This window comes from Stenella coeruleoalba, assembly GCF_951394435.1.
Source record: "Stenella coeruleoalba genome assembly, chromosome: 16".
Lineage (NCBI taxonomy): Eukaryota > Metazoa > Chordata > Mammalia > Artiodactyla > Delphinidae > Stenella > Stenella coeruleoalba.
The window spans coordinates 60,548,453-60,559,730 of NC_137162.1; the positions used below are offsets into that span (position 1 = coordinate 60,548,453).

General features: G+C 57.3%; 1 protein-coding gene across 1 annotated transcript in view; it reads right to left on the reverse strand.

Annotated features, from left to right (window-relative positions):
* The window catches only part of LOC307175651 (cadherin-23), a 33,646-nt gene extending 22,409 nt beyond the window's left edge, over positions 1-11,237 (reverse strand). Inside the window, exons 1-7 of the mRNA XM_079900972.1 lie at positions 11,181-11,237; positions 10,344-10,524; positions 4,977-5,110; positions 4,233-4,442; positions 3,571-3,678; positions 2,069-2,171; positions 661-786 (exon numbers count right to left, since the gene is read on the reverse strand). Coding sequence (XP_079757098.1) covers positions 661-786; positions 2,069-2,171; positions 3,571-3,678; positions 4,233-4,442 — 547 coding nt within the window. The 5' untranslated portion in view covers positions 4,977-5,110; positions 10,344-10,524; positions 11,181-11,237. The remainder of the gene's footprint in view (positions 1-660; positions 787-2,068; positions 2,172-3,570; positions 3,679-4,232; positions 4,443-4,976; positions 5,111-10,343; positions 10,525-11,180) is intronic.
* Between the last annotated feature and the right edge of the window lie 41 nt (positions 11,238-11,278).

Here is an 11,278-nt window from a genome sequence, read left to right on the forward strand (position 1 = left end):
GGGAGACCGGGTGAGAACCACCAGGGAGGGGACAGAGAAAGATAAGGCTTGATGGGGACCGATGTGAAAGAGGAGCAGAAAAGGCAACCCAATGACTTTCTTCCCCAAAGGCTCAACAACCATTGTTTAGGGAGGTCCCATAGGTGCCAGTGTTCCGTGCCTGTCCCTTCCGCAGGTGCCCTCTGCAATTCTCCCGAGTCCCGCCTGGGATGAAGGACCCAGGCTGGAGGATTGACCCGCTCTGTTGAGAGAGGTGCTAGTATACCCCTCCTTGTCACCTGTCACTCAGTCGGCCAGGACCAGACTGATGTAACACAGTCTCTGTCTGGGGAGCTTTGGGTCTGGTTTGAGGACAGACCGTTGGCTTCCTCTGGCAGACGAGGAGCCCCATTCTCCGGGCTGGGGAAGGGGAGATGGGGGAGTGGGTTTGGGGATGCTCTCTGCCGAGCCTGAGAGCTTATGCACCAGCAGGTCCCTTCTGTTGACCCCAAGTGTCTTCCTGGTTCCTCCTACCCGGCCCCCGGGTGGCCTAACCCAGCTGTAAGATGGGGATTGTGAGGAATGGGGTCTCTATGGAGACCCTAGATCTAGCAGTGGGGTCACCCTAGCAGGAGTACCCAGAGCCAGGACGGGAGAGCTGGAGTGGCGCAGAGGCCTCACCGGTGCTGTTGTCAATATCAAAGAGCCCGCTCTGGGCACCCAGCAGCTGGTAGGTCACCACGGCGTAGACATCCAGGTCTGCGTCCAGGGCCAGGATGGGCCCATTGAGCACCGTCAGCGGGGTCCCTGGGCCGGGGGAGATGGGTCACTGCAGGGCCGACCCGGCCCCCTGCCCGCCTCTCCCCCTCCCCCCCCAGTCCCGGTGAGCCATGGCTGACGATGGATGAGAGGGAGGGAGGGAGGTGAAGTGGACGGGGTGGGAGACCCTGGGCCGGGCTGCGGCAGCCTTGGCAGACTGACGCAGACGCCTGGGGAGCGGCCTCAAAGCCCTGCTGGGGAGAAAACACAACAGTGGTGAACAAGCCCCTCCGGCCCGCCCGGAGCACGCCTGCCTTCCCAGCAGCCTTTGAGGCTGGCCACTCCGAGGGAGGGTCTGGGGGCTCCCTGATGTCCCCTCACTACGTGGGGGCCCTGGCTAGGTATGCACCCCCAGCCCAGCCTGTCCACGCATGTGTGTCCACAATGCTCTAACAGCTGTCCGACTATACATGGCTAGGAACCCATGTGTGTGTGCAGGACTCTGTGTTCACACGGCCACGAGCACTCACGCTGTAGCACTTGCAGGCCTGGGAGTCCCCAGGTTGTGCACTTGTCTGCCTCTGCAGGTGGGCATATTTGCACACGGAGTGCACTGTGCGGGCACCCATGTGCCTGTGTGTGTATGCCTTACGTGGACGTGCACTGCACACATGTGAGCACATGCACAGGCAGTTTCAAATTCCTTCAGCGGAGACACCCAGCCAGAGACAAGGAGTATCTCAGCTCATCCCTTTCCGACTTAGAATCCAAGCTGCGGGGGAGGCTGGAGGAGGAGTGAGGGGCTCCCCCGGGAGACAGCGAAGGGGAGATTCTGTCCCTTGGAAGGGAGGTGAGGCTGGTCAGCGCATGCGTGTGGGGAAAGGGCCACGCTGACCTATGAGGGGCCCCGGCCCCCCACCCGTGATTACAGATGCTCCCTGAGCTTTCAGAAGCCTCTAGGGGGCCCTATGCTCCTGGAGTGGAGGGAGCAGGGAGGAGTAGGCTTATTCCCCTCCTGGGTAGTCCTTACACCTTAACTCCCCTCGAGGAGGGGCAGTGGGGCTGTTCTCAGACAGCCTTGGAGACCAATGACCACATCCAACCTGACCTGTGGCCTCTTTGGTGGCCCCTAAGAGGCCTGGCAGCCCTGGCCCACCAGCCCTTCGGAGCTGTGCCTCTTTCTCCCCTCCACACCCTTCTGCACTTGCCAGGTCTGTGTTCAGCCAGGCCTCAGCTGGGCCTCCACCAGGCACAAGGGAGGTCCTCAGGCATCTGGGGCCCAGGGGGTGCCTGGAAGCAGCAGGAGTCCCCAGGTGGGCCCAGCACCTACCAGCAGGAGAATTCTCCATCACCTCCGCCAGGTAGGTGCTCTCAGTAAAGATGGGGTGGTTGTCGTTCTCATCCGCAAGGAAGATCAGCAGAAAGTCAAAATCCTGTGGGAGGCATGACGGCGGGGGGACAGCTTGTGGGCCACGTTCTAGCAAAGCGCTCCAGTGGGAGAAGGACTTGGAAGGAGGGCGGGGGTCAAAGCAGAGAGGTAGATGATAGAAAAGCCCCCGCCACGGGTCCGGAGACCTGTGGTTCAAGCCTCTGCTCTGCTAGTAGCTCACAGGGTGGTCTTGGGCAAATCTTTCCCTCTATCTGAGCCCCAGTTTTCCAATCTGACAAATGGGAATGTTAAGTCCCTCGCAGAGATGTTGTGAAGTTCACAGGGGAAGGGAGGTGGACGGTACTCAATCATGCTCCATCTCGTGGTAAGGAAGGACTGTAGCCAGGAAGATGAGTCTTAGCTTCCAGACCCTCCTGGCTCGCCTGGTGCCCTGGTCAGAGTTCATCCAAACTTCCACTCAGTGCTGCACTTCATCCCTTTCAAAAACCACAGTTATCCTATCTCTTAGAACCTCCCAGTGCCCCGGATGCTTCTCCACTGCAGAGGTGGGGGACCCAAGGCCCAGAGAGGGGCTGGCTATTCACAGCCGCGTGGTAAGTTGGCAGCAGAGTGGCAACCAGCCTCCAAGCTTCCGGGTTCCCACCACCCAATGCTGCTGCTTTCCAGGATGACCCAGGCCCTCCTAAAGGACAGGCAGAGGCGGGGGAGTGACAGAGGGAGAGAAAAGAAGGAGGGAGGGCGTGAGAGAAGGAAGGAAGGCGAGGAGCACGGGATGAGAGACGCCAGCGGCCTGCACCTCCAGCCCGAAGTCTCCTCGGCCTGTACAGATGCAGAAACTGAGGCCCGGAAAGGGCTGAGCCATACAACTGGTCAGAAGCAGAGCTGAGATGAGCCAGACCTAGGCTCATCTCATGGGCTGGGAAGAGGGCTGATTCCTACCCCCAAATGGACTGTTTGCTTTGCAATACCCACTTCCTCTTAGTAAAGAGAGCCAACCTTTTGGCTTTTGAGGGAAAAGCCACCTGGAAAACGCAACCCTTTCAGAACCCCAGAGTACGTGCTTGTGTACGTGTGTCCCCCCGACTGCCACCCCTGACACTGCTGTCGTGTGTGCCCAAGTATCTGTGGTTTGGGGAGAAGAGACGATAGCTGGTATTTACTGAGCGTTTGCCATATGCCAGGCACTGTGCCGAGGACTTGACAGACATTGGCTCCTTCAAGTCCTCTCCACGATCCTGGGGTAGGTATGTCTCCATTTGGCAGAAGAGAAAGTGGAGGCTGGGAGACAACAACTTGCGAAAGCCACACACCCACTGACAGGCAGAAGTGGGATTTGAACCCAGCCCTCGCTTACGCCAAAACCTGTGCCTCTCACCCGCGGGCCGTGCCGCCTGGGTACAGCCAGCACCGGCCCTGCTCCCCACGGCGCCCTCCAGCCTTACCCTCCTGGCTATGCGCGGATTCTCTGGGTTGTCCTTCACGGAAATGGTCAGCTTGTATTCCGGGATCCGCTCGCGGTCCAGGGGCCGGTTCACAGTGACGATCCCTGTCTGGGATGCAGAGGCTGGTGAGCTGAGCAATGACCTGTCCCCTACTTTGGGCTCTGGCCCACGGAGGCCCAACTGCTCCGCCTGTAGGAATGGCCATGAACGATCTCCCTCAATCACCAAAGATACGGTCTAGAAGGACCACAATGGACCAGCAGGGCCTTGCCAGAGCAAGAGCGACCCACCAATGCCCAGGTCGTGCTGCCTGAAAGGGACGGTCCCTCTGAGGACCCCACGGCGACAGCAGCCGGTAACACTCCAAGAGGTCGAGCGAGGACTTCTTGTGCATCTTGGTACAAACCAAGTGGTACCGAAGCTCTGGTCCCATCCCTGCACACGACAAGCCTTGGGGTGACAGGGACCCCAGAAGTGGCTCCCCTAGGAATCCTAGATTCCATGCTTCCCACAGAGACCCCACATCCCAGTGGAGGGTAGAGACTTGAGGAGGAAGTGGAACCAACAGAAGCCCAGACAGCAGAGTAGAAAAGCCCCTGGGGCAGGGTCCTGTTTTTTAGGAAAAATCCTGGGGGCTTCCCTGGGGTCAGAGCCAGCCCTACCGTGGCGTTGATGGAGAAGGCCCGCTCTCGGTTGCCCGCGGTGATGTTGAAGGTGAGGAGGGCGTTGCACCCGCTGTCAGCGTCGCTGGCCAGGATACGGGTGACGAAGCTGGAGACGGGGATGTTCTCGCTGATGGTGATGTTCATGGGTAGGTTCAGCAGCACGGGGTCGTTGTCGTTGATGTCCAGCACCCGGATCCCCACCAGCATCTGGGGCACGTCAGGGAAGAGGAGGAAGTGAAGGAGAAGGACCAGGAGAAAAGGGGGCGCGGGGGAGATGGAGGAGAGAGGGGAGGCAGAGAACGGGATGGTGGACATGGCGGCCGAGGAAGAGGCAAGGAGGCAGGTGGAGCGGGACAGCAAAGCGGTGGTAACGGAGGAAGGAAAGGTGCAGCTCGTCGTGGGCAAGAAAGAGGAAGCCCAAGAAAATGATAACAAAAAAGGCAAGAGGATGAAAACGAGGGTAAGAGGGAAGGAGGAAAAATAGAGGCAGAGGCGGGCTGGAAATGGCAGTGACAGGTGCAGAGGCCTGGCTGACAGCACAGCCTCCCCAGGGAGGCTGCCAGGCGCCAGGTCCAGCCTCACGAGGCACTTGCAGGTCTGGTAGGGGCCCTGAGGCCTGCACTGGCTTTAGAGCAGCCTGAGGTTGCTATGGGCACGAAGGCGGCAGCGTTTATAGGAGTCTCTATGGAGAGTTTAGGGGGCAGGGAGGTGAAGCCGGTGGAATGGGGCCCCCAGACTCACCGTGGAGCTGAGCGGGGGAACCCCCCTGTCTCGAGCACAGATGGTCAGGTTGTAGAAGGCAATGGTCTCCCGGTCCAGCTCCACATCCTTCCGGACCCGCAGCACCCCTTCCACGGGAGAGATCAGAAACTCCCCTGGTGTCACCCAGGAGAAGCCAGGGTCAGCTGAGGATGGCCAAGAGTAGTGGAGAGCCCAGGCCTTCCCCTGCTTCCTCTACTGAGCCTTACTCACCAGGGTCAGGGGCAGCTGGGGCGTGGGCCTTCCAGCACCCCCGGCTTCAGACCCTCGTGGGACCTGCCGAGGGCTGGGAAGTGCAGGAGGCAGGAGAACAGATAACTCCTAGGGGTACAAGCGGGCAGGGGCCCACTCATGCCCTGCTGGGCCTGAGATGCCAGGCCAGGGACCCACCTTGGGTAGGACGGTTATGTCGAAAAAGTGAGGGCTCCCTTTCTACACAAGCACTCTCTTTGTCACCACTATTGATCTGAAATCAATTAACGAAGGTGTCGGAAGCTTTGTCAGGTGCGATCCTTTCCAGATACCACATCTTGTAAAACAGCATATTGGGGAAGGGCAAAGCTAACCCCAAAGGGACTCCTTGCTAGTGGTGAGGCACCGGGGCAGGACGGAGCGGGAGGGATTAGGGACAGGGAAGCCCCCAACTGCCCTCCATTCAGCCCTGAATGGAGCCACATGGAGCGCAGCCAGGGCTCTCCCAGGCCTATGGCCATCCCTTGGCGCCTAGGTGGACCTGATTTCCTTTCTTTGAGGTTGCTGAGGACCCTCAGCTGGCCCTTTGGCTTCAATCCTTGTCTTGGCCTGGCTGAGGGGCCAGACGTCTGAGGATGTCTAGAGCAAGAACCTCAGATTCTCAGGCTCTGAACTGGAGGAGACCTCAGAGACCATCCCGTGTCCTTTGGAAAACGAAACGGGAGAGAAGGGTGATGACTTGTTAGAACCCCCATAGCAAGTAAACAGTAGAACCCAGACTCGAACCTAGGGCTCTGCATCTCAGCTCACTACATCCATGGGACTTACCACTCAGAGCTGACCAGGGTGGGAGGGGTAAGAACAGGTAGGGGTGGAGGAGAAGAGCAGAGGGGCAGGATGACAGGGGCGCCAGTGGGGTCCCAGTTGGACAGGAGTGCTCAGGGGGCTGAGGAAAGTGAGGGAGGATGAACGAGGGAGGAGGGGAGAGTGTGAGGAAGAGGGGGTCACCTCTCTGCGTTCCCCCAGGAACTGGGAACAGTGAGAAAGTTACTTCCTTCACTTTCCCTTTCGGCATCTGGGGGAAAAGGCTTAGAGTGGGGCAATGACTCGCTCAGAGACACACAGCACGCAAGGGTGCAGCAAGGACAGAGGCCCGAGCTCCCCAACAATTTTCTCTGCCTGCTTCTACCTACCTCACAACTCCCTGCCTCCAGCTCCTACGGCTCTGATTTACCGAAACAGCCCCTCCGCGGCCCAACTGCAGCTGGGATTTCCCACCAGCCCTTCCGCTCCCAGCAGTCCTATGGGCTACACCCTGCTTAGAGGGGCGGAAGCCACTTGAAGCAGGATTTCCTGAAGCTGATCATCCAAGGTCTCCAAAGAACAGGGGATTCCCTTTCTAGGGGTTTCCCAGCCCTGTCTCAGCCCCTGGCCACGTGCGAGCAGATGGCCAGCTGCCTTCTCTCCAAAGCGAACCACCCCATTGATGGAAGGGAAGAGGTTCCGAAGGCAGCCTGCCTGAGCAGGCCTGAGGTGCTGGGGGCTGGGCCCAGGCTAGACCCCCACAAGGTCAGCTCAGTGGGGGAGGTAGGCAGGTCAAAGGCCCCCAGACAGCAAAATGCCCTCCTCAGCAGCTTGCCCCGGGGCCTGAACCCCCCAACACTCCACTCCTTCTGGAGATAGAGGATCAAAAGCAGAGGCTTCCCATCAGTCATATCCCGGTCTGCAATGCTGACTTTGCTCTATGTGCCCTTGGGCATGTGATTAAATCTCGCCTTGATGTTCTCATTTGAAAAATGGGCTAATAAAGAGGTACCACAGCAGGGTTGTGCTGCTACTGGACAAGCCCCAGTTCACCTCGTGTATGCTGGACCCACGGCAGCTCTTTGTATCATTAGGGGCATCCTGAAAGGGAGCTCAGGCAGCCCTGTGAAGGAGCTGGGGGCTTACATGGAAGATGAGGATGTAAGAAAGGGGTCCAATGAGTGGACCTGACCAGAAAGGGCCGCTGGAGGTTCTGAGAAGGCCAGGATAGAGGGGGGAGAGGCGCAAGTGACATGGCCTGTTTCGCAACCGTTCTTTTTTTTTTTTTTTTTTTTTGGCCGCGTTGGGTCTTCACTGCTGTGCGCTGGCTTTCTCTAGTTGTGTTGAGCGGGAGCTACTCTTCGTTGCGGTGCGCGGGCTTCTCATTGCAGTGGCCTCTCTTGTTGTGCAGCACGGGCTCTAGGCATGCAGGCTTCAGTAGTTGTGGCATGTGAGCTCTAGAGCACAGGCTCAGTAGTTGTGGCTCACGGGCCTAGCCGCTCTGCGACGTGTGGGATCTTCCCGGACCGGGGCTCGAACCCGTGTCCCCTGCATTGGCAGGCGGATTCCTAACCACTGCGCCACCAGGGAAGTCCTCCCAACTGCTCTTTGACCACGTGCCTCCTCACAGCTTAGTGGGGCTTATAAGAGCCTAGGCAGCCCTGATGTCTTCCCACCAGCAGGAGCCCCCTCCAGGTTCAGGCTGCAGTGGGAAGGTGGGAAGGTGACCTTGAAGCCGGGTGGCTTGGAGTACATCCTTTCACCCGTGGTGTTGCTCAACTGGCTTTCCAGGAAAACAGCCCTGATTTATAGTGTTTGTCAGTTTTTCAAATTACCAACATGGTGTCAGACAACCCGGAGGTGAGGAGAGAGGTGGGGAGTGGATGTCGCGACCTGTGCGAGCCGCTGCAGCACAGCACTAGGTCACCCACCTCACCCCGCCCAGCCTCTGCTTATCTCCTCTGGAGCGGGGGCAGTTCTTGGTGATCCCCAAGTTACCTTTGGGCTGTGAATGTCTACTCTTCCTTTCCAGCGGGAGGGAGCCCCAGGCCGGGTCAGCCTGGGGAAACTCCTGACCCCTCTCACTGCCCCAGGGGCCTGCCTCTCTGCCTGCCCCTGTGAGGCCGCAAGTCCCTAGGCTGGCCCCGATCCTGTGTGCACTTAACCTGGCAGGTTCTGCTCAGGACAGCAAAGGCCCGTGGCAGGGAGCAGTCTGCAGTCTGCTGGGCATGAGTGTGAGCCCCGCACCCTGGAGGCGGGTGCAGAGAGGGTCCCTTCCTGGGAGGGGCTCAGCTGCCCACCCAGCAGCCACCTGTCAAGCAGACTTTGGCATCCTACCGAACAGGAGCAGGGCTCCCGTGACATGAGACAACCGCTGGGCGTGTGTGTGACAAGAGCACAGGAGAAAGGCAGAGCAGGAAGGCACAGTGCTTGGCCAGGGAAAGGACTTTTGGGACATGAGAGGGTGACATGTCAGAACAGAGTGGCCCACCGCAAGCTCTGGACAGCAGGGGCTCCACGTCGGGCCCTACAGAAGTGGTTTGTGTTTGTAGCCTCTTAATTGAAAATTCACCCCAGGTTCTCTAGCCTCTCCTCTGCCTGCTGTGTCAGTGCACTCCTCTCACCTCATGCCTTTAAATATCTCTGGGGTGGCTACTCCCAAATACATCTCTCCACTGCAGACCTCTCTCCTGAACTCCTGGCTTGGATATCCAAGGCCTATCTGACATCTCAAACCTAACCTCACCCTCCTCCCCATCGCCCCACCTTTCCTGCTCCTGCTGCAGTCTTCCCATCTGCTAACAGCATGGCTGCTCAGGCCAAAACCTTGGTGTCATCCTTGACTTTAGGTTACATCTCACATCCAATCAGTCAGCATGTCCTATTGGCCGTCTATGAAATATACCAGAACTCTCACGATCTCCAGCGCCGCTTCCCTGGTCCCAGCTACACCATCTCTAGCCCCAGTGACTGCAACAGGCTCCTACCAGCCATTCCCTAACCTCTATGGTCTGGTCTGAGCTCAGGAAATGGAGTGCTCCTGTTGAAATCTAAGTCAAATCACATCCCTCCTGTGCTCAAAGCTCTCCTATGGTTCCCATGTTACTCGGAGAAAAAGCCAAGTCCTCATAATGGCCTACAGGACCCAACATCTGTCTCTATTACCTCTCTGATCTCATCTCTTCTTACTCTTCCCCTTGCCTGGCTTCATGCCAGCCACTGGGCCGCTTTGCTCCTCTGTGAACAAGCCAGGCACACTCCAACCTCAGGGCCTTTGCACTTGCTGCTCCCTCTATCTGTCATGCTCTTCCGTGGATGTCCACATGACCCATTCCTCACCTCCTTCAGGTCTTTGCTCAAATGTCACCTCCTTGCACAAGTCTTCCTTGAGCAGTCTTTCTAAAACTGCAGCCTTCACCCTGGCATTCCCCATCTCCTGGCTTTATATTTCTCCGTAGCGCTTAGCACCTCCCAATAGACTAAGTCGTCTGCTTAACCAGTTATGTTCATGGCCTGTATCTTCCAACTGGAACATATGTTCTATAAGGGCAGGGATTTGTATCTGTTTTTTACCATTCTGTATCCTCAGCGCCTGGAATGTGGTCAGCAAATGCTCAATACATACTTATTGAGTGCTCAATTAAAATCAGGATGTTTCACAAAGATTTGGATTTCCAGCATTTCTTTTAAAAATGGGAAGGGCTCCCCCGCCCCAACCCCGGGGCCTGCATTTCAACCTGACCACAATCGGCAAGAGCGGAGCTGTGGCTGCTGCAGCCCCCGCCACTCCCTCTTCTCTTGCCCAGACCTTTTCTCCCATGTGTGCTCCCTGCATGGCCCCAGCAGGCCTTGAGTTTGGGATTCCTGCTCTACAAAAGTGAGTAAATACTGTCCTGAGAAATTGCTCTGGCCAGGCAAGCCCTGCTCTTCAACTGAGGAGAACAGTCGGGCTAGTTGTGAAGGCTATTAAGGGATGATGAGATGTGCAGAAGAATCTGGGTGCTCCCTGCATGTGTGCATTTGGGGGGTCCTGAAGGTCTGGGGCAAGGGTGCTCGTCTTTCCTCTTGCCTGGAGCCTTTTCTCTGGGTATGACACAGGGGTGTTTTCTATCTCAAAGGAGTCTGTGACCTTCCAAGGCTACCAGCCTCTGCTCCCAGATTTCAGAGTGTTCTCACCATATTCCTGGGAGAAGATTACTTTCATCATCTTATGGGTGGGGAAACTGAGGCCCCATCGCACAATGGTGGGGCTAATTGCCTTGAGACCTCCTTTTTCATCCTGCTCCTGAGTGGGGTCGGGGAGAGGCCCGCTGGGTCATGCCACCCCCATCACCCAGCTCAGGCCCCACTCACCCAGAGGGTCTCCGTCCACGATGCTGTACTCCACCTGCCCATTGGGGCCCGAGTCCCGGTCATGGGCCAGGAAGGTCCACACTCTGGGTCCTGGTTGGCCCTCGGTGACATCAAATGGTCCCTCGTAGTCTCTGGGGAAGGTGGGCACATTGTCGTTGATGTCATTCACGTTCACAAGCACCTGAGATGATGAGCGAACTTAGTCAGGACCGCACCCCAGCCAGCCCTGTTCATCTGTAAACTGGATCTGATAATCCTGCCTCATAGGATGATGGAAGAATCATACTGGTTAACGGATGTGGGAGGGCTTTTTAAGCTATTCATGTGGATAAGCTATTGTTATTGTCAAAGTCTCTCTATGGGCATAATAATATTATTAATAATAATGCTATGAACTTCTGTTTATTGCTGTACTATGGTCATCGTTTTTCTGGTTTCGTTTGCTCCTCCCACACCCTGAAACAGTTTTTTATTATCCCCCCTTTACAGAGGAGGAAAGTGAAGCTCAGGGAGGTTAAGTGACTTGCCCAGAGTCACACAGTTAGGAAGTAGAAGATCAGGGACATGAACCCCTGTCGGTCTGACTGGAGTTTGTGCCCTTCCCGTGAAGGGGAGGAAGGCAGGTGTCATCATCTATCTGATAGCTGCAGCCACGCAGAGAGGTTCAGTAACCTCCTCAAAGTCACACTGCAAGTTTGGGTGAGTTGCTGAGACCAGGACAGGGCTCGTGGATTTAGGCGTTTCTCCTGGAAACCCCGCTTCCCCACAGGACCTTTCTGTGACCTGTCCTACCCCACCCCCAAGTTGGGGCTCTGTCCCATCTACCCACCCACCCACCGTGGTGGTAGAGGTGAGGCGATGGGACAAGATGGGACACTGGTCCGTGGCGGTGACGATCAGGGTGTAGCGGCCATGGCTGATCTCGTAGTCCAGCT